This window comes from Haliotis cracherodii, unplaced genomic scaffold (assembly GCF_022045235.1).
Source record: "Haliotis cracherodii isolate W230 unplaced genomic scaffold, xgHalCrac1.p SCAF_11, whole genome shotgun sequence".
Taxonomy (NCBI): domain Eukaryota; kingdom Metazoa; phylum Mollusca; class Gastropoda; order Lepetellida; family Haliotidae; genus Haliotis; species Haliotis cracherodii.
Window position 1 is genome coordinate 27,484,866 of NW_027266266.1, and position 23,727 is coordinate 27,508,592.

General features: G+C 41.6%; 1 protein-coding gene across 1 annotated transcript; it reads right to left on the minus strand.

The window, feature by feature from the left end:
* Window positions 1-4,162: 4,162 nt before the first annotated feature.
* On the minus strand, window positions 4,163-12,620 carry LOC139455657 (potassium voltage-gated channel protein Shaw-like). The gene is made up of 2 exons (XM_071237214.1): window positions 11,843-12,620; window positions 4,163-5,269 (listed from the first exon to the last, which is right to left on the minus strand). The coding sequence occupies exons 1-2, from the start codon at window positions 12,347-12,349 to the stop codon at window positions 4,397-4,399; spliced, it is 1,380 nt and encodes a 459-aa protein (XP_071093315.1). The 5' UTR covers window positions 12,350-12,620; the 3' UTR covers window positions 4,163-4,396.
* Window positions 12,621-23,727: the final 11,107 nt, after the last annotated feature.

The window sequence follows — 23,727 nt, forward strand, 5'->3', positions numbered from 1 at the left end:
TTCGACACACATGCACACAAAGTGAAAGCTCGTTCGTCAAAGTGAGATTGTCCAGATTAACATGCGCACGTGGTAATGGAGTTAAAATGGGATTTAATGTCGCCTTCAAGATTATTGCGTTTTCATAGCGACGTGCATACCCCACTCAGACACAGTAAACTCACTCCGAGCCGACCAGTCCTTGTTTTAGCTTCTCAAATTAATGCCGAGCGCCAGACTGGGTAACAGCGAGTACATGTACCATCTTTGAATGTCGTTTGGCATGACGCGGCCGGGCCAGGAGTAGTGGAATCTTAACTTTGCATGGAATACACATTTCAAATAAGATTGCTCGGAAAGTTGATGTCCTTATACGTACCGTGATATCCTCAGATAACACACCTGATTCATGGAAAAAAGGAAATAACATTCTTTTTAAGCAGATTTGCATATTTATAGGATATTACACGAACTTCAATTTGATATCAAGTTTATGACTCGAGTGAAATCATGTTCAGTTTAAAAATTATTTCACTAGAGATATAAACTTGGTATCAAATAAAGGCGAGTGTTATATTCTGTTTATTACGACAGACGTTATTTGGAGAGGAATAAACAAACAATTCAATTGAGACAAAGGTCAGGGTTACAAATGGTGTTGACCTAACCACAGCGGAAGTCAGTGGTGCCATGGCGCTGTATACATAGTTTCACTATCATATCTTCTCCAGTTAACTTAAACCACAAAAGTATATGTCGTTGGCAAACTGAAAGACGGCGTTAGTTTTTTAACAATGCAGAGAACGTTATCGTAAATGGGAACACGCTCATTTAAGAGTATTAACAGATCGTAAATGATTGTTAGTTTCGCCCTATGAACTAAGCACAAGTACATATAAGACTAGATGTGCTCTCCGGGCGAACGCTCTACAGTGAGACCAGGGAGGCAGTCCAACTGTCCTCCGTGCTCTATGAGAGCTGTCGTATTTGCTATGTAAAACTGTGTTGTCACTCACGTCACTGTCGCAGTTGTAGTAGTATGTCTTTATGAATATGCAAAACAATATGTAGAGAACTACGAACGGTTTGAATCAATAGGTGTGTTTGTTATAAACTAGAGAAACGTCTTGTCACATGATAAGTCACCCCCTCGCGGTGTGGTCACTTGAGCAGGAAACGCGGAATAACGCCAGCAGAGTCGGAAGTGGTGGTCGGGTGTTATCGTATCGGCTTTTGTCTACAAACAAAGCTTCAGAACGGTCGACGTCTTGTCCCTTTAATGTTTTATGTGGTGTTTAATGTTCATTGTCGATCACTAGTGACCTTGGACCTCGTTGCTAGCGTGCATGATCTCAGTCGACAGGAAATAGTCCTACTGCGTAGGCTCATACCAAATTCTACCGTCATCCTGAACGGGCACACTTTCGCATAATTATGCATATTGATATAAAATATTGTTTTTCTGCTAAAGTGCTTCAAGATTTAATAATAAAATAACAAATTTTCATGTTCAGCTTAAACGAAAACGGTCTTTTTATAATCGAAATATAAACGAATGAATGTAGCGAAAGTTGTCCCGTAAAGTTCAGATTTCACAATCAGCCAATCAATGCCTAGAATAACTGAAATGTGATATGTGCTTACTGTGCAAATATCTGAAAATTGAATATGTTTTACCCCTGGGATAATTGATATTGTAAATCATCTGCATCTACGAGTATTTAATCATGGACATTTATCCCCAAATTGGTGTTTTTCACTTACCAGTTGAATATTTACGTGTATTTACGGGTAAGCACGGAAGCACATTTCACATTTACAACACATAATTCGTGTCAGATATCATTCGGAAATGTGGTGAGCAAGATAGACGCCATCTTTAATTCTATAGCAAACCACAGCGGATTCTTCAAAACGTTCATGGCATTTAACGCGGTCAGCTGATCTGTGTGCATTGGCTGGTAATTAACAGAGGACCGTGAGTGACTGTCTGCCAGGCTTTTCGCACAAACGACACTTTTTTCTATCCCACACAAACCCGAGGCCTAATCTGGAGGTTCGAGCAGCTCTACCGACACTGATGCATAGAGAGTATTTGTAGGAATTGCTGTCGGGTTATAATATTGTAAACTTCTACCCGTGACCAAAATGATGAATACCCACTGGTTCAGAGCTTTCAGCTCGGGGCGGGGTACAACTTTGCACAGATAGTTGCGGCGTCTTAGGCCACGGGCCTCCCATGCCTCCAGTGGCACAAAATATATTTAATCTAGGATAGAATACCACTCTGACATTATTTGTACAATTTAAACATCTAATTCATGAATACCGATTTTCATAATTTCAATATTCACAAGTAAAACACTTACAAAAACGTATACGAATCTACAACACAGGTTTCAAATAGAGTGAACGAAATAATCAAGCTCAAAGTAACGGGAGCATTCACTTATCTCTTTTTATGATACTAAAATTACTAGCCTGACAGGACAAAACATGTGGCCTATTTGTCTGCGATGTAATGTTGGGGGCGAGTTCAATTAATTTACCAAATTGTGCTTTCGTATAATGGTTCTGTCCCAACTTTGTCAAATGACTCCCCTGTATAAGTTTGACAGTCTGGTTTATGAGAACGACATTACTGTTAACATTCTGTTTCTAATGCTTTTATTGTTAACTTAACCATTTGGCACGGTTTTATTACTATGTAGTCCAGGTTTACTTGTTATCACGTCATATTAATGCATGTCATTTCCTCAACAACATACAGCACTGGTGCACAGGTCAATAACATACAGCAACCACTTCCAACGTTGCAGACGGACACTGTAGCGATAACAGGCAGTAATCACTGTGCAAAAGGAGGCAGGCATGAACTGGACAAAAACAGACATACATCATTATTAGGGTAGCGCTATTTTTCAGGGGGTTATCATTTGCAGAAGCCCGAGGTCCTCCATAAACAGTTGAAAAGACCGAGGGCTTCTGCAAATGATAATGCCCTGAAAAATAGCTTTACAGTTATTATAGCTAAAATGGATAGAATTTGTTATCAATTAAAAATAAACAACAATTGTGGGTTTTGAAACATTTAATGCAATCAACACGAATGTCACTGTCTCACTTGTAAAAATATGGAAACGTTATAGAACAAACCTGATGACGTCAATAGTGAACGTGACGTGATAATGGCCCGTTGTCAAGCAGTATGAGGGCATTATCAAGTTACAGTGACCCGCTCATTTCTGATAACATGCGGGCGGTTTAATGATAATTCTATACATTGTAGCTATAATGTACATTAAGACATAGACAAGCACAGGACAGTAACATACAGACATGCACAGGGCAGTAACATACAGACACGCACAGGGCAGTAACATACAGACACGCACAGGGCAATAACAGCTGCAGACAGACATCACTGGACAATAACAGACAGACATCACCGGGCAAGAACAGACAGACATGCACTGGGCAATAGCAGATAGACATCACTGGACAATAACAGACAGACATGCACAGGGCAATAGCAGGCAGACATCACTGGACAATAACAGACAGACATGCACGGGGCAATAGCAGGCAGACATCACTGGACAATAACAGACAGACATGCACAGGGCAATAGCAGGCAGACATCACTGGACAATAACAGACAGACATGCACAGGGCAATAGCAGGCAGACATCACTGGACAATAACAGACAGACATGCACGGGGCAATAGCAGGCAGACATCACTGGACAATAACAGACAGACATGCACGGGGCAATAGCAGGCAGACATCACTGGACAATAACAGACAGACATGCACCGGGCAAAAGCAGATAGACATCACTGGACAATAACAGACAGACATGCACAGGACAATAGCAGGCAGACATCACTGGGCAATAACAGACAGACATGCACAGGGCAATAGCCGACAGACATGCACAAGGCAATAACAGACAGACATCACTGGGCAATAACAGACAGACATACACAGGGCGATAGCAGCTGCAGACAGACATCAATATAAGGATAACGCTATTTTTCAGGGCATTATCATTTGTAGAAGTCCGAGGTTCTCCATAAACTGCCCGACGAAGGAGGGCAGTTGAAAAGACCGAGGGCTGCTGTAAATGATAATGCCCTGAAAAAGAGCGTTACCGTTATTATAGCTCAAATGGATGGAATTTGTTATCAAATAAAAAGAAACAACAACATCGGTTTTGAAACATTTACCTCAATCAACACGAATACAAATATGGACATGCACAGGGAAATAACAGACAGATATCATTAGGGTATATCCACTGGGTGGATTAGAAAAGCCACGTGAAGACAGACATCTGAAAATGATCGGTACGCATTACAGAAGTGTCCTTTTTTATCGTAGCCAATCCTTCCTTTGAATACACACTTCGTGGCTTCAAATTTTCTTAACAAACGTTATTCCAACTTGCCCCATTTCCTCGGCCCATCCATGTGTCTTCCTCTTCTTCTCCCGACACTGGTTCCTGGAATAGTACTCATTGAAGTTGGTTGCTATGACAGCAATGGGCATGGCAAGGATGAGGAGGCCACTCAGGGCACACATCGTTCCCATGCCACGTCCACAGTAGGAGGTTGGGTAGTAGTCGCCGTAGCCTACGGTTGTCATGGTAACCAGTGCCCACCAGATGGAGATTGGGATTGTATCGAAGTGGTTGTTGTCGAACTCACAGTAGAACTCAAACGACCCAAACATCGTGGCTAGAACCATGATCGAAAAGAGCAGCAGTGAGAGTTCAGTCACGCTGGATTTGACGGCTAACATCATTACCTTGAGACCCGTGAAACGCTCAGCCAAGCGGAAGAATCGGAACAATCTCAATATGTACAAACTCTTGAGCGTTAGATAGGCGATGTACACCTCCAGTGAGAGAACTATTATTCCCTCCTGAAAACCTCTCTCCATAAAGAACACGACCCATCCCATGGACACTGTAATGATGTCGATCCAGTTTAGAAACTTTCTGAAGAACCTAGCCTTCTTGGGGTAAGTGATGAAGTGGATGATGAGCTCTATGGTGAAGACAGAGAGACACACGATGTCCATATAGTACATGATGGGATGTGGTTCTGATTCGATGATCATTTTCAGTTTGATGTTGTCCTTGTCAGTGACCAGCCGCTCCAGCATTGTCTGGCCGATCCTCTGCTTACCGTTCTGTGCTCGAAGTACCCTCGCCTCCGGAACAGTCTCCACGCAGTAGATGATTGCAGAGGCGATTATGAACAGCAAGAAGATGTAATTCCATATCTGAAAGACAATCGTTTTTCTCAATAAAATTAACACTTAATGATGTTAATGTATATGTTTTAGTTGGATGTTAGTTTCTCCACATTCAGTAGAAAAACGATAAATTCCTGACCTTGTATAGAATTTATAATTAAGCTTCTACTTTTCTAGAATATATGTTCAACATTGTCATTGTTTTCCGTCCCAGAGTAGTTCTAGACTAATTGATTACCCTCCTTTATTTGACCACTATTATTAAGTGGCCACTACTTTTAACAAGGACCTTGTTATTGGTGTAATTTCTATCATGTGTGACTTCCACGATATGCATCACGATCCATTTGTGCCGATGTGAAACATATTACAATACCGGTGGGGACGACTAACTGGTGCTTTCGCAAAATCTGGTCCGGGGTGTCTTCAATCTCATTTCCATGACATACAAACAGCAAAATATTAAAGATTAAGAGTGAAACATATTAGTGTATTGTATGATAATATCGTTATATCTCGATTAATCGTTAGGGACCGCGACCAGATAATGTAATATTTGTGCCGAACAAGTTCATCTTTATTCAAGAATCTGAAGCATAATTATTTTTTTCAAGAATTATGCATTTTTTTCTAACATCCCAGACCCTTTCCAGAATGTCATCAATGGTCGGTCCCTGACATCCTGCTTTAGCCGGTAGACAATAAACCGTGTGTTACGCACACATAAATTTAGTCAAGTTCGGTTTAACGTTTGCAAGAGTTTTCATTATACATTTGGGCAACACATCAAATTCGTTTTTGAGAAAATATAACTTTGTATCAATCGTATAAAATCAAATCGAAAATGTATTATTTAACTACTTGAATGATGCACATCCTTATTTTTGAATTAACAGATAACAAAAGTGAGTTTTGATCTGAGTATAGTCTATCTTTAATAACATAATCCAGGCGGTAACAGAATCTGAGGCTGTTTTGCAAATGAAAGACAAAGAGGTATACCTGCACTGCATGTGTACAGGTAGAAATTATTGTGTTTGTGGGCTTACAGGGCAATACATATTTGTTTACATAGAACCAAGGATACACATGTTCTGACTCCATTCAAGGATGACAGAAGGCATTATGTTCCATATTCTTTAACTGATGTCTTTTAGGAATAGTGTGTCTCCGGGCGAGTATGTTTTTTACCTTCCCAACTTCTGTGACCTGCGATAGCTGATATCATTTGTGAAGATAGAAAATATTCACAGACGCTAACAAAGACAGAGAAATCGTTAGGGATTCTTGCATAAACAAATACTTGTTCTAATGATTAAGTCGAAATGAAAGACATATTTCATTAGTTTACGTGGGCCTTGGGAGACCGTCATCTAGTTCACTTTACTCTGCCCATTCTTCCTATAATCCATCCTTGGAACCGGATGTTTATCATCAAGTGTTTTTTCATGTGAATTCTTTCCTAAACATACGCAACACGTTGCATGGTAAGACCAAACATATGAATTTGTTCATACGCTGATAATTATGTCAAATGGCATTATTCTGTAAATGTGGATATTCATAATCTCGAAATGTCACATCTGACCTTGATACCATTGATTTATTGTCGTCACTGGATTCCGTGTTTTGACTTGCATGGCAGCATTGGAAGTTTTTTTCTCAATCATATTACAAGTAGTTTGTAAAAAACACAATCAGATGGACGACTAGTATCAGTATTCAAATTTTAGGGCTAGTTTTGCTCAAAGTAGGCCCCCCGTCAGTATGGACAGGTTCTATCATACTAAAGTGATTATTACACGCTTGAGTTGGTCCAATATGAATTGTGTACTTGCCAGGGACAGGCATTTTGTAACCAATGTCACCATCTTTGTAACCAATCTCACATTTTTCACGTGCATCCCCGCAAGGGCGATCCACGTATAGTGATGTCATGGTTAGATAGCGAAAGAGGTCATGAGTATCTTTGTAAATACAGTTATCAAGTTAATGTTGCTATAGATGCTTAGATTCTATGAATATTATCCATAACAGTCAATAACGTCCCTACACTCTCATCTCCATTGGCATTCTGTGCTTGTATTCTGTGCTTTATAAGAGCGAGGTCCCGAGGTCACGAGGTTCATTTAGTCCCGCAAGGATCCACTGATTCTACTCTCAGATCACATCGAGTACGATCCTTTGGAATGTCAGCAGCCATGTTTTTTATCAACACGCCCCCGACGTACTTCACATGGATCGTTCCTCCAACATCAGCCTGACACGGCGTGAGATACCCACTGTTCAAAGCAGGGTTAAACCTAACTCACTCACTGCAGACCCGTGAAGATCCGGGTAAGAACTGGTCTTCAGCAACCCATACCTAACGGGATCGGGTTATCAGGCCCGTTGACTTCGATACTGCATGTCATCGTACCCCGATTGCATGGATCGATGCTCATGATGTCAGTCGCTGGATTGTCTGGACCAGACTAGATTATTAACAGTCCGCCGTCATATATGTGGAATACTGCAAACAAACAAACAACTTGCACGTTTGGAAGGTCACGGGTTGAGCTGTGTCGCCCTGGGTTACAATTCGCATCCAAATTGTTCCAAATGTCTCTGTGTATGTTCATACTACAGCGTCTACTCTGGTGTCAAGATTCCGTGCACCCATCACGTGGACACCTCGCTCATGTGGAGTGTGTCAATTGAGATGGACTCTCCTGGCCCGGAACTGATCCCTTTGGAGTGTCCACATGGGTCAGCCGTAATGAGTTCCAGACAAGGCATCTTGAGGTCGACCGGACCTAGGACATCGTGTGTGCTACTTCTTCCCCGTGTGTCTAATTCTGGTATTGTTTCTGTTAGTAGTTTGTATAAATATAACTTTTATTTGAACCGTTTAATTTACGAAGTTAACATTGAACGAATATTGGCAAGGTATTTAACATTTGATTTTGCCTCTTGCATTTTGTCCTAATAACCAAGAAAGAAATGAGTCTACTAGCTTATATGTTCTGCCAGTGAGTGAGATGGTGTAAAATTACGTTGTGCAGTATTTCGGTTATCTAACGGTGTGTAAATCGTAGATGTTAAACCCTTGTTAAACCCCAACAGACACGTTGTTGACAGATGCAGCAAGGATCATATGGTGGTCAGTTGTGGGATTTGGGACCCGCTGTCATCGGATTCTAATACAGAGCCTCAACTCTACAAAGTGAATTCCGACTAATAAGCAATTCGTGCCCCGAGCTTCTGATTAAGAGACTTAACTCTACAAAGCGAATTCCGACTATACCAATGTGACATTCGTGCCTGGACGTTTTTCTGGTAGGTTAATTAGTTCATTCAAAAATTGAGGACTGTCAGGGGATTAAGAACAGGACTCAATGATTGAGTGAGAATCTACACCGTTTCAGAGTGCTAAATGACTGAATCACTGGTTAACTAAGTGTAAGTTAATCGATATGGATTGTGTTCTTTTAAAAAGCTTTTGCATGTTGGTGAACACATCCATATAGTGAAAAGAAAGTAAACTATGCTAAAGGGAAATAATATAATCAGGCTTCAGGTTTCAGACATTAGCATTGCCACCAGTAATCCAACATTTGAAACATTACGCCGCGTCATCGGTTCTAAATTGAATGAACAGGTACCCTAGCACATATGTTTATCTCCGAAACATCTTGATGTGTCCAAACAGACACACTACAAGATTCTGTACTGATGTGTGACATGAAAATAAAAGCCTTATGCCTACAGATGAAATGAAATTGTGACTTAAAAATTCAGTAAATTCTATATTACAGTCAGCAATAATACGAACTATTCCAGTTATGGTCCCTTTACGAGGGTTGATTAATGAGTTCTGGGCCTCAGGTAGAACGACTTGACCTAAGTATACTCTGCAGAGAAAGAAACGCAAAATTTATTTTTAGATGTATATTTTATACAACATATAACTAATCAACACTTGATAATATATTGAACAGTAGATTTTCAAGATAAAGGCCATCTGTTCTCAAGATCTTGTATGGCGACCATTAGAGACAAATATTTGACTGGCATCGTCGTCCCATGGAAACAACCAGACCTAGAATTGTGACCCGCTCCTCCTGCCCTGTTTGTGGCAACTGTCGGAGGTTCTGTTGGCGTTCCTGGCGTGCTCGCAGTCGTTGAGCCAGTGCATCCCATAAATGTACGATTGGGTTTCAATCTGGAGACCTGGAGGGCCATGGCAGGACCTGGATGTTGTGATTCCTGCAAAAAGTCTGTTGTCAGTCTTTCCGTATGAGGTCGGGCGTTGTCTTGTTGGAAAATGGCGTTCGCTTGTTTCATAATGGGAAGGACGAGTGGCCGAAGAATCTCATCCGTGTAAGGGTGTGCCGCTAAATTCCTCAAAACTTGCACCACGTTCTACCAGTGTAGGAGATGGCTGTCCACATCTTCACACTACCACCACCAAACCTGTCCACTTCCTGTATGCTGTTTCGTGCATAACGTTCCCCGCGACGCCATGTAAACACGACGTTTACCATTCGCACGGCGAAGCATAAAACGTGACTCGTCACTAAACTGGGACCTTGACACCATTGACGTCGCCGTCGACGATCGATGCAAGTCCGTCAAAATGACACTTCGAACTGGTCGTCTTGCGCGAATACACACACTTAAGTGGAGTAGCAGTATGAATCTGTCCGGTGCTCTATTAATGATACGTGGTCGACCGGATCTGGGAAGGTCACGTGTTGTTCCGTGTGTCTGATAATGCTTCCACAGTCTTGTAAATGTGCTTGGTGCTACATGGAAAAACCTGGCTACAGCTCAAGATGATTCTCCTGTTTGCAGTCGACCGATTGTGTTTTTGCGTTGGGCTTTTGTCAGTCGTGGCATGTTTTGCTGTTCACAACATATATATAACCCAACAAGTGGTGTTGCAAGTGCATGTCATGTTGGTGTGTTTCGGCGCAAGGCTCTCGCGTGGTTGTGTTGTTGCGATTTTCCCTTCTTTTCACCAAATTTCTGCAGCACACAACTCAATCCCAATCCATGCAGAAATGACCAATTCATTTTTGGTATTATTTTTTTTATGGATGTCGGCAACACTCTGTCAGTTATTTACAATTTTACATCTTTTGCGTTTCTTGTTTTGCAGAGTATACATTTACATTTTTCAACACAATCCCCTTTCACATTGATACAACTTTGCCAACAATGTTGGGGCGATTTGATTCCAGTTTCCGTTGGTCCTTTCCTTGGCTGTCTAAAAGGTTCCCCACAGCTGCTATGACGTCATCGTTCGAGTCCTAATGGGTTTCCCTTAAGGTTTCCTCAGGTGTGGGAACAGACGAAATTCGACGGAGCCAGATCAGGAGAATAAATTGGGTGCTGAAGGATTTCAAGTGCATACTCGTGGATTGTAGCCGTGACAATGCCTGATTGTGCACTGGCTCATTGTCCGGATGGAAGAGCACACCTTTTCTCAGCTTCCAACGCTTATCAGTCTTAATTACATGCTGTAGTTGCCTCAAACGAGCAGCATTATATGCCTCCATTATTGTCTGGCCTTTTGGAAGATAGTCCGCTATGATGACACCCTCGGCATCCCAGAACAAGGATTCCATAACTTTTCCAGCTGATAGGATAGTCTTTGCATTGTTTGATGGTCCACAGTTTTCAGGCCTTCCGAGGCGGGGGTCATGCCCAAGGCTCTCCCTGCCATGCTTACACTCTGCTGTCCATCTCTTTACAGTGGCATTGGAAGGGGGATCCTTCTCTGGCGTACTCATATCTTCAAATATGGGGTTTGGTGTCAAGCCCTTTTTTACTAACGTTTGCCCAATGCATGTTTCCAAATGTCACCTCTGCTTACTTTACGGGGCGGTCGGGTAGCCTAGTGGTTAATCGTTTGAGCGTCACGCCGAAGACCCGGGTTGATTACCGACATGTGCACAATGTGTGAAGCCCATTTCTGGTGTCCCCCGCCGTGATATTGCTGGAATACTGCGTAAAACCATACTCACTCACTCTGCTTACTTTACTGACTTGAAACAAGTGAAACAAATTGCTAATTTAAATACAAAACAGTTTACCTGTGGATGTTCTATGACATCCTGTAGTGGCCACAACAAAACCTTTCACTCTCAGGCAATATTAATGGTCACAAACAACGTATGAGAAACAATTTTTACCAACTTTGCTGGGGCCTGTGTTTCCTGATTGTAACTACAATTGCAACATAGGGATGAGGAGATTGTTCAGCTAATCAATCTTTTTGTTAGAAAATAAAGCAATATACCAGTAAAAGGAAAGCTTATTTGCAATAATTTACATGAAAACCTTCGACCTTTTGGTACAGGTAGGTTAGCATCAATATTGATCTAATATTGATTTATCATAAATACAGCGACACCCTGTTATTCCGGAAATATTCGACAGTTCGGGAACTCCGATAATCAGGAAAACTGTCTCCGGGACTGTAAACCCGGGAACATACTACTTATACCAATGATTCGTTATTAAATACAATTACATTCCGGGCGCTTTCTTTGGAATGTGAACAGTTCGGAATATGGAATATCATCTGTATACAAGATAAGCTGTATTTATTACCTTTGCTGCTTTGGAGGAATTAGGTTTGTCCAGGAAGAGATAGATCCGTTTCTGCCATATCTTCCAAGAGGACTCTGCCGCTTCTGTGATCATGTCGTCATCTTTCATCTTAGTGTTGAGGGTGTCGATGACCGCCTTCCCTTGGTCAGTCTCATGGAGGAGTTTCCAGCAGCATTCAGAAACATTGTTCTCATCCACCTGCCAAAACGTCAGCTCCCTTCTCAAGGAATTGCCACAGAGATTGGTGGGGAGGTGCAGCTCTGACGTACGATAGAAGTTGAGGATGCAGGCGAAGGCAATGGGATCTCTATCAAAGTAGTATTCCCCGTTGACCTTGTCGTAAAAGGAAGATGAGGAACACAACTGGGAAAGAAGAGTTCCTGGGTGTTGGTTTAAAGTCTCCTTTGTGGTGAAGAACACGGTACCTCCAACGTTCAGTTTAACTTTTCCTTTCGTAGGTGAAGAGTCGTACTTCTCAGCTTTTATGATTCCGTTCTTCTTGTCCATGTTGTCCTTTAACCGCCGCACAATAATTTGAAGTTTCAATTAGTACCAGCAACAGAGAGGCACCCACTGAGACATCGACTGGTGACAAGACTCCAGTCAGACCAACTCCGTCATATATCAAATTAAGTCTCAGAGAGGAATTTACTGTGTCGGCTCACAGCTCACAGCTCACCGCTTCCCTGTTGTAGATACACAATTTGTGATGGCTGAGCGCACCTGTAGCATACACTTTGCTAATCTATCAGTTGCTCTTGAGACTGGTGTCTTTGATTGCTCGACTACCTATTATGTGTTTTTCCGAGGCTGACATGGCGATTGATCGTGGCAGCTTCTCGCATAGCCTGCTGAAACAAACATACTTGGGATTGATTTTTGACTCGTAAGTCACCATTAAGATACGTCATGCAAATAGGAAGTCATTACATATAATACATGTACATAGAAAAATCGAAACAAACAATGTTAATACATATTATTTTTAGCTGCGGACACGGGTGGCCCAGTCGTCGTTTGAGGCGATTTCGCTCTGTCGAGTTGTCTCCCCTAGATAACCTACCCTTGTGGGGTGCATATGCGTGTGCGTGTGTGTGATTATATTTCTATGCTTTTCTATGGTAAACATCTAGGACCTGCATCACTTGGGGAGTTCTTCCCACATCAATCTGACACGCGTTGAACCCAACTCTGCTTTGCTAATGTGACAGAAACTCCACAGCCCTATACGTATATATGCTGCTACCAATGTAGGTGGAATTGTCGCCCCAAAAGTAACAGAGATGAAATTATAGTCGGATCCGTCCGGATTCGAACCCACGCTCAGTAGGCCAATACAGAACTAAGGAGCAAAACTCTATAGTGAACAAGGACAAACCGCATCGTTACACCTTTGGTGAACCCCAAGATCACGCTGACAACCCGGGGATCATAATCAGGACGAAGCGGGCACGGCTAAGGGACATTACTCTAAAAGTGAGAATGGCGCATTAGAATAATGTGCCACCTGTATATCATGAATAAATTCTTAGGCATATGTCACCTGTAACTGTACTGATTGCTTTGTAATAATATATGGTTGAACATATTGCCTGTACGCTCGGAGAACCATGTTTGATTATTTAAACTCAATACGGCTTAACGCGCCTGCAATTAGTTTCAAGGGACGAAGAGAGAGATGTTATTTGATTTTCAAGACATTTAAGTCACACATGAGTTTTCATGTGTCTCATATGGAACGTCGTAAATAATATATTGTAATATGAGTGAACGCCAGTATCTTCACGAAAAGCGTTAGAGGAAGACATGTGGAGGACAATTCTAAATGTGACGCATCAGTGACCAAAATAAACGATGTAATTCCCTATTTAGATTTGTACGCTATGTTCCAGCGTCTTTTCAGGTGTATAATTGACTTGCCTTTGCCTGTGTTTGTGAGGGGTGCCACCGGTGGGGCAGGATACGTTCACATTTCACATGAGCCGGTACCAATACTATTTGATAGTGATTCGTAAACACGTGCTCGTGATGTAGTCAGACTATAATCGACTATATTCTAGACATTGACATATCACGAGTACAGGATATTTTGCCATTGTTCATTCAGACAAAGGTTGACCCAAATTGACCTTGTAACGAGGAAAGAAAACTCTACATATCAACTTTATGTACTTCAGATGTTGCCATCCATACATAAACATGAATATTGCTCGTATTTATTTTTAGACTTGCAAGGGCTCGATCGTACACTTTATGACTTATGGAACGTGTCCTTGGCAACGACTTAACAATATAACCGTCTATTCTCATTGTTGGAAAACAGTAGATCAAGCAATACCGCTAAATAACTAATTCATATATGTCAATAGCCAGAAAACCAGATCAACTAATAGCTTTTCATCTGTTGATAGAATGTACACTTGGCGTTTGGACCCCTAGAAATACCCCGCAGCTATAGTTTGTTGATAACTCTTTCGCATCGCTCAGGTAGGGTATATATGTATTGGACAATCTAGTGATAACCAGATGAAAACTGACCAGCTTGCTATGGGACTGGGCAATATAATGATAGATAACTGAATATTAGTATATAGACTGATGGACAATCAGACCGATAACTAAACCAGCTTAGTCACTCGATAACTACAAAACTAGATACCATAACAAGGTACATATACAGTTACACATCTAGATTACCTTAAGAATATTTGGCCATACAAGGCTTAGTTAGGAATGGCCACCTGTAAATGTGGATTTAGTCGGGAACTAGATATCACATAACCAGACAGCCATGTAACTCAACAATAGGGCAACGGGATATTGTATTTTAATGTATTGCAGACAGCTCAGGGTTGTTTACATACGTTCGAATAGCCTTCCATTCTCAGAAATAGAGCTAGTTCGGCCTTCGCTATTGGGCATGGGCTTGACATTCCAGTAACAAGTGAGCAATGGAATCAGGTTGATTGCAAGATGGACAAACCTTGTCACAGTGCTTTTTGTGACCGAGTCTGAGGCGTGAGATGGCAGTTTTAACTTTCATTTCATTTGAATATAAGCATGGCTTTTGGTGGATTTTCTTTTCTATAGCCATCTGCCAGTCTTGAATGCGTCCCATCGGGCTTGCCATCTTTGGGCTATGGAGGCTTTGATTTTGCTTTTTATCTCTAGTTTACTAAAGGGAATGGGTTGTATCCCCGCTTTGTCTAGAGCCAGCTTCGCCAGTGTGTCTGCCTTTTCATTTCCACGAAAATCCCAAGGGGTCCAACCCAGCTCCACCTGTTGCCCTTGGTCTGATAGTTTTGTATATTCGTATAGAATATTATTGTTTGGCCTGGAGTTTGAGTTTCTGCCGCTGATGGCTTGAAGTGCACATTTTTCTATTGTTGTTTGCTGATGATGTTGCATTTATTGCTGATACTGTGTATGGCCTTCAAAAAAGCATAAATGCTCTGGAAAGTTTTTGTAGTAACTATCATCTAACAGTCAACTTGGATAAAACTAGGGTAGTGGTATTTCAAAATATGAAAAGTGGTATTTCAAGGGTCAAAAACTTCAGTGTGTAAGTTCTTATAAATATCTCGGTACCATTCTTTCAAAAATTCTCTCCTGGTCTTTGCATGTTAATAGTGCTGCTTTACAAGCTAAAAAGGTCCTATTTGGTGTCATTAAATCTCTAAAAATGCTTCAACCTCTTCCTTATGACTTGTTTTTCAAAAATTATGATTCTAAAATATCTCCAATTCTTTTATACGGTGCCGTATAAGCGTGTAGTTACTTATTGGTACAGAATTTTACATTTGCCTGAAATAAATTAGTTAAGAAATGTTATAGATTATCATTACTTGATGTTAATAATGGTAAGATCAACTGGGTCTCTAAAATCAAACAAATTCTTTGTTCGTTTGGTTTTGGCTACATATGGGAGATGCAATTTTGTAATAATAGTAGAAGTTTTATCTTGGAATTTGTAAACCGTTTAAAAGCCTCGTCTGAGCAAGATTGGCATGCAGCTGTTTCATCTAGCACTAAATCTCAAAGTTACTCTCTTTACAAAATTTCATTTGGCTTAGAAAGCTATATAAAGGTAGTAAATGTTTCAAAATTCAGAGCTGCACTTGCTCAGTTGAAATGCTACTCCCATCGGCTGCGAATTGAGACCGGTCGATATATTAAGGAAATTAGAGAACAGAGACTGTGTTTGATTTGTAACCAGGATTTTATTGAGGACGAATATCATTTTGTGATTATATGCAGTGATTATAATGATTTAAGAGCTGAATACATTCCTCCTAAATATTTTACAACCCCTTCTAAAAATAAATTTAATGCTCTTATGTCATCCACTAACTTTAAAATCATACGAAATCTAGCAGTCTACGTTTACAAAGCTTTTCGACTTCGTTCATTACATACAGTCTAAATATTTATTTGTATATATGCATGTGTATGTGTATGAATGTGTATGGATATGGATATATATGTAAAATAGTGGGAAAAATCTTTTTTCTCCCTCTCTCTCTAAATAGTTCTGTGTAATAGGCCTCACTTTTTGTGAATAAACAATTACAATTACAATTACAAGTGCACTTAGGGAGTCTGATAGGACGACTGCCTTTGCTTCCGGTAGTTCCGTTCCGAATTGCTTCCAATTCACCAGGGGCGGTCGGGTAGCCTAGTGGTTAAAGCGTTCGCTCGTCACGCCGAAGACCCAGGTTCGATTCCCGACATGGGTACAATGTGTGAAGCCCATTTCTGGTGTCCCCCGCCGTGATATTGCTGGAATATTGCTAAAAGCGGCGTAAAACCAAACTCACTCACTCACTCACTCACTCCAATTCACCAGTGAATACTGACTGACCATCAGGCTGGCGAACCGAATGTGCTTGGGGTTTGGAGCTGTGGATATGGATCCCGTAACTAGAACTGATTTTGACAGAATGATCGGATCCTTCAGTGTATATATGGGCCCAGCTGTCCCAGGTAGTTTGAATTTTAGTGACAGCTATTGTTCGCAGTAGGTTTTTTTTTAGTGACTTCTGATGTTAAAGCAGTGTCAACTTTGGCAGTTTTTAAAGTCCAGGGAGGGTGTAACCCTTTGTCGTGACAAACTCACTCATTCACTCTAGTGAAGTACCTGTTGCTGCACCTGTGGTCAACATTAGTTCTTTTTATTGTATTCTGTCGATGCGGCTTAAGATCTTGTTTTTTGATCTGATAAGTGATTTGTAGAGATCCAGCAGAGTGTCAATCGATGTGCCTGAAATTGCCCGTAATACGTTAAGGTCTTTTTGACATCTGTTTTCTACATTTTCTATATGTTTGAGCCAGGTAAGGTGTTGATCTAGGATCACCATTAGAAATATTGCGGAGATTTCGAATTTGAATGGTTTGCCTTTTATGGAGACACGGGGTATCATAGCATCTTTCCCCTGCGTTTTAAAAGAACTCCCACTGTTTTTTCACTTAAAAGGGTGAACCCCCATTTATTGCACCATTGATCTACTCCGTCCAAGGCTGACTGGAGTTTTTTTCGGATCTTTAAAATATCTCTGAAATATTACCCATTTTGCTCCGTCATCAGCGAATTTAGAAGTTTGGGTAGCAGAGTTAATATGATAAAAAAAGACCATTGATCGTGATGTTAAACAAGGTCTTGCAGGAAGCTGTCTATGAAGTTCGCCATGTTCCCAGCTACTCCATTTTGTGCCAGTTTTGTGAGGAGTCCGTCATGCCATACCATCTCAAACGGGCCTTGAGCCACCCCCACCCCCCACCCCCCACCCCGAGGAAGGTCGGCGGTTCAATCCCCTAGCCCCGCGTCATACCAAAACAGACATTACAATAAGGTACTTGCTACCCTGGCAGGCGCTCAGCATTCGGGGAAAAAACTATTACGTTCGTTTGCAAACGACAACGCATTACGCACGTTATGTTGTTGTCCCTACGTCATCAGTGTACTTAACTTCAACACTGCTATTGTCTTGTTTAATCCTCAGTTTAACTTGTTCATGGTATGTTCACAATTCTATGATTTATTTATTTGCTTGTACGTGTCTTTATTATATGTGACTTTAGGTATTTGCTTGGGTAAACCCAAACAACTTTCTCTCTCCTCTCCTGTTTCAAGGCTAGTTCCCAATTGCTAGTGCCCCATTTGAACACGGAGCTGTTTTATTATTAACGAATTTTCAGCGCACATTTTCAAAGGAAACTGCTCATATTCCCTTGACATATTTTTGATATTGACCAAACGGAAATATAATTTTATAGTATTTTGCCCATTGAACAAGTACAGCCAGAATAATGCTAATAGCGTTGATAGCAAACATGACAAACAACAGAATGTTTAAATGACTGTATCGCAAAAAAGGTTTACAAAGAACATCCGAGTTCCGGTGACTAATTATTAACATACCTTTGAGGATCCTGGTAGCTTCCGAAGAAACGTAAACTTGTTCTGTTGAAGTCTCTCACTTTTTTCTTTCAGACAACGTCCCTGTAATCCCGTTTTGATTACAACATCAGCAGCCAATTTCATCGGTTAATGGCATGTGCCAATGTACTGGTGTATCCTGCTGGGAAATAACTAACCATTACCTGCATGCAGTTAATAACGAGAGGCATCTGATCTAATACATTTTAAAACACCTTCGTTAATATGCAACTGCTACCATTTAGTATCAGATGGCGCGATGCCAAGTTTTATTCACCAACATGTGCAGCGAATCGAACATGAAAAAAATCTTTGAATCTCAGGAATGATAATGGTTTTCTGTTTGGAATGAAATCGAACAGAGCGACGACAGCACTCAAACGATTTCTACCCTATCTTTGTTCTGTTAACTACTAAGCTGTCTGTATATCGGTGTATTCCAACATACTATTCACTTCATCTTTAGATGGACAGGTAAAATGTGACGGAGCCTTAGAGACCAGATCTGATAAATTGTTTATTATTTATTCGAGATGCTGCCTTGGAGAACGCCGATGGGACTCTCATTGAATACAAGTGAGTTAATTGTACTTAGGTAGGTTATTTCCAACGTCACGGAAACGGGAATCTTTAAAGGAAGTTATAATTATGGACGAAACGAAGCGAATTATTTTAGACGGCTGTGTTGGATAAATATTATCAATATCGTCAAAATAAGCCACTGTGTGAAATGCCAGTATCTTGAGTGTACATCTGTTTATAGAATAATCGCTATACTGCATTGGGGTATTACGAATTAATTAATGTGTAACGGTTGCTGCTTAGTGTAACTGTACCTTTACTATCTTCGTCGGTATATTTCACACACTTAGTGTTCTTAAACTAAATGTTCTTAAACATTTGGGAACAAGGGGTTGTCCCCGATTTATAAGAAGCTTGAACATAAAGCTAAACTGAAAGAATTTTGTGGTGTATTAGAACGAGCTGGGATATACCATTATATGCCACTTGGTGTGAACGTATCAGGTAGTTAATTATCTACAAACATGATCAAATAGAGACTGCAATTCACATTTGCCAGGACAAATAAGAAACAATAAAATTCTTACGTAGCATGTCTTTGTTTCCCGTGGCTATATCAATTTGAAAATATCGCTTGTTTATTTATGAGTGAGTGAGTTGGGTTTAACGCCGCTTTTAACAGTATTCCAGTTATATCGTGTCAGCTTAATGTGGGAGGAAAGCCCGAAATGATGCAGGTCTCAGACGTTTACCACTTCGGTGAAAGCCACGAGCACGGGTATGGTGCCGACAAACCTGGAAACATAATCGGGACGAACCGGGATTCGAAACGGATCATAGATTTCTGGCGTGCCCAAGGGACGCAACTCTGCAACTCAACGACTGGGCCACCCGTGCCCCCTGTTTATTTGGTTGTTTTCAGAGAAGATATTGATGTGCACTCATAGCCATATGCGCGACGTTCTTAAAGAGACGTACCTGGAGAATAGGTGAGACCAGCGTGTATTAATGATTTTCGGTGCAATTGCCTATTTTAACTTGTACCATAATTGTTCCCGTGTTGTTTCAGGTAGACACTTGACTTGCCTTAACATGTGATTGTAACAGGTGCCACCAGTGATACGCTCATCTTTTCGCGAACACCGGGTATTATCACGAGACTTCTTATGGTTATTGACAGGGAGATGTGGATGTTACAACACAACTCCTCGATAAGTGATATAACGATATGCTGCCTCGCTCGGCAGACATGACGCAAGATAGTGTCAGCCTACCTTACAGGTGTAGTGTATTAAGTGGGCTCTTGGGAATAGCAGGGGCACGTTAATGTCAAATGGACGCCATGATGTTTAACGAAGCACTGGATTATCGACAGCGATCTGAAAGAGAGAGATTCGTAATTTGACTCTCGCTTCCTCTGCCCCCCCCCCCCCCCCCCCCCCCCCCCCCCCCCCCGTGTCTCCCCCCGTGTCTCCCCCCGACGGCAACACCTACGACTATAACAGCATGTTCTCTTACCAACTACAGTTGACTGTAAATCCCCGCTTCTCCACCCCTCTCTCTTTCACAGTGAAAGCCTTCGCGAAGCCTTCTCACGAGAGTATATTCATTGATTTTGTTTTGTTTAAAACCATGACTTCGTCACGAGATGCAATGATGAAAAGAACCTTTTATCAAACGCGATGTTCAGTAGGGTTTGACGTGGAGTTTTTGCTTGTACTATGTGAACTATTGTATGGTATTGTTAACTGTCTTTTAATCAACGCCTTACGAATTAGTTCCACGAGATATAGTCATACCATAGAAAGCAACGAACGTCGATAAACCCACAAAACTAACTCGCAGGTACATCATCGATTTAACTTCTTTCGGTCTAGGTATCCTAATTTCTTTCCTCCTGGTCTAAAGAAGTGAAAACTGTCATGTAAGTGAATATAAATAATGCATTGACTCTTTATTGTTTGGTTTATTGCCCTGTCGCTTTGTGTACTAGTTGGCAAGTCAGCCAGTCAGTCAGTCAGGCAGGCAGGCAGGCTTAAGGAATGGACTCCACACAATGTAACCATGTGGTAAAACCGAACTCGGGCGAACGCTTTAACCGATGTGCTACGCCGCCATATCACAATGTTAAATAGTTGCTGTGAAGTCAGCTGACATGTATGGATCAGTGTATGAGAGCGAAACTAAGGATGCGCACGGTAATGAGAGGGAATGTGTGTTCTACAGTTTGTGCGAGTGAGAATAAACAAGCGGGAGAGTGACTTCGAGTGTTTGGTAGATTTGAGGATGCGAATTGGACGTTATAGTTAAAACACGACTCAAAGGTTCTGTTTGAATAAGTAAAACGAGGGCGAGGGCTTTTCAAGAGCTTGACATTTACATTTCCAAACCTTGTCGTCTTTCAACTGACTTATAAACCTAAATGTAACAAATACCAGAAGCAATAAGAAAACATCTGGATACTTTATACACTAGTCGCGGCGTAAACTGAATTACGGCGGGCGAGGGAAAGACGACGTGCAGCATGCAACTGAAATCATGACATGTAAGATTGAACACTCTTTAATCGACTACCCCTGTGGCTCAGTGGGTATTATTGTAACATTGAGTTACAATGATAAACATGATATGTGAGGTTGCACGTTCGATTCTAGTCATGGAACTTTGATGTAAAAAAAGTGACTTTGAACCAGTCAAAACACAACTTGAGAGGCAGATAAAAAGGTTGTTTATACGATTCAAATGTAAAACGAAGGTCTTACAATTATACTGTAAAATCAAGGTCGTACAATTCAAATGAAAAACCTCCTTGCACGTCTTATTTGAAATTAGTCCCCCTCACAGGGTTAGCCTGGTGGGGTAGCCTGGTGGTTAAAGCGTCCGCTCGTCACGCTGAAGACCCTGATTCGATTCCCCACATAGGTACAATGTGTGAAGCCTATTTCTGGCCCCCCGCCGTGGTATTGCTCGAATATTGCTCAAAGCGGCGTAAAACCGTACTCACTCAGTCACAAGGTTACTGTGAGATGTCAGTATACCTATAATATCATACGTAGGCAAAGGTGACGGTAGTTTATAAAGTAAGGGGATGCGTGAGTATTAATGAGAGCATCAGCGTGGGTGCGAGAGTATTAGTGAGAGCATAAGTGTGGATGCGTGAGTATCAGTGAGAGAATAAGTGGGGGTGTGAGAGTATTAGTGAAAGCATAAGTGGGGGCGCGTGGGTATTGGTGAGAGCACAAGTGGGGGTGCGTGAATATTCATGAGAGCATAAGTGCAGGTGTGAGAGTATAAGTGAGAGCATAAGTGTGTGTGTGTGTGAGTATCAGTGAGAGCATTAGTGGGGGTGTGTGAGTATCAGTGAGAGCATTAGGGGGGTGAGTATCAGTGAGAGCATAAGTGAGGGTGTGTGAGTATCAGTGAGAGCATTAGTGGGGTGTGTGTGAGTATCAGTGAGAGCATTAGTGGGGGTGTGTGAGTATCAGTGAGAGCATTAGTGGGGGGTGTGAGTATCAGTGAGAGCATTAGTGGGGGTGTGTGAGTATCAGTGAGAGCATTAGTGGGGGTGTGTGAGTATCAGTGAGAGCATAAGTGGGGGTGTGTGAGTATCAGTGAGAGCAAAAGTGGGGGTGTGTGAGTATCAGTGAGAGCATTAGTGGGGTTGTGTGAGTATCAGTGAGAGCATAAGTGGGGGTGTGTGAGTATCAGTGAGAGCATAAGTGGGGGTGTGTGAGTATCAGTGAGAGCATTAGTGGGGGTGTGTGAGTATAAGTGAGAGCATTAGTGGGGGTGTGTGAGTATCAGTGAGAGCATAAGTGGGGGGGGGGGGGGTGAGTATCAGTGAGAGCATAAGTGTGGGTGTGTGAGTTTTAGTGAGAGCATAAGTGTGGGTGTGGGAGTATTAGTGAGAGCATAAGTGTGGGTGTGGGAGTATTAGTGAGAGCATAAGTGTGGGTGTTTGAGTATTAGTGAGAGCATAAGTGTGGGTGTGTGAGTATTAGTGAGAGCATAAGTGTGGGTGTGGGAGTTTTAGTGAGAGCATAAGTGTGGGTGTGTGAGTATTAGTGAGAGCATAAGTGTGGGTGTGTGAGTATTAGTGAGAGCATAAGTGTGGGTGTGTGAGTATTAGTGAGAGCATAAGTGTGGGTGTTTGAGTATTAGTGAGAGCATAAGTGTGGGTGTGTGAGTATTAGTGAGAGCATAAGTGTGGGTGTGTGAGTTTTAGTGAGAGCATAAGTGTGGGTGTGTGAGTATTAGTGAGAGCATAATTGTAGGTGCGAGAGTATTAGTGAGATCATAAGTGTAGGTGCGAGAGTATTAGTGAGATCATAAGTGGTGTTGCGAGAGTATAAGTGAGGGCATAAGGGGAGGTGCGAAAGTATTAATGAGAGCATAAGTGTGAGTGTGTGAGTATCAGTGACACCATAAGTTGGGATGTCAGAGTATTAGTGAGAGCATAAGTGGAGGTCGTTGAAGATGAGTGACAGTGTAAGTGTGAGTTTTGAGAGACGGCGTAAGGATGAGTGGGTGTGTGGTTGAGTAAGTGAAGATGGTCTTCAGACAGTGCTCATGTCTTTTTGCCATAGTTCATAGATGATTAAAAATGAAAGCTTTGGTACCAGAAGCAAACCCTTCATCCGTCTGACAGGATACGGGGAGGATGCAAAACATGACAATTTCCTAAAGAACCAAAAAGCACTACAGCTAGTTCAGCACATTGCAGATTGTTCAGAACAGAGTCTGTTCAGCATATTATGGCTAGTTCAGCATAAAGGATTTTCATACATATATATGCGCCGGAAACGAATTCGTCCGGGAACTTCTACCAGCTCACCGAACATACATTGAGAAAGACATTTGGTGAAACAGCTTGATGGAAATGTCCCGCATCGCTCTGAAATATTTATATACGCTTGCCTCGAAAATA

Excerpts from the sequence above, each read along its gene's own strand:
- LOC139455657 (XM_071237214.1), bottom strand. The coding sequence starts at position 12,349 with ATGGACAAGAAGAACGGAATCATAAAAGCTGAGAAGTACGACTCTTCA. Across the intron at positions 5,270-11,842 it reads ATTCCTCCAAAGCAGCAAAG|ATATGGAATTACATCTTCTT; the intron begins GTAATAAATACA and ends ATTGTCTTTCAG.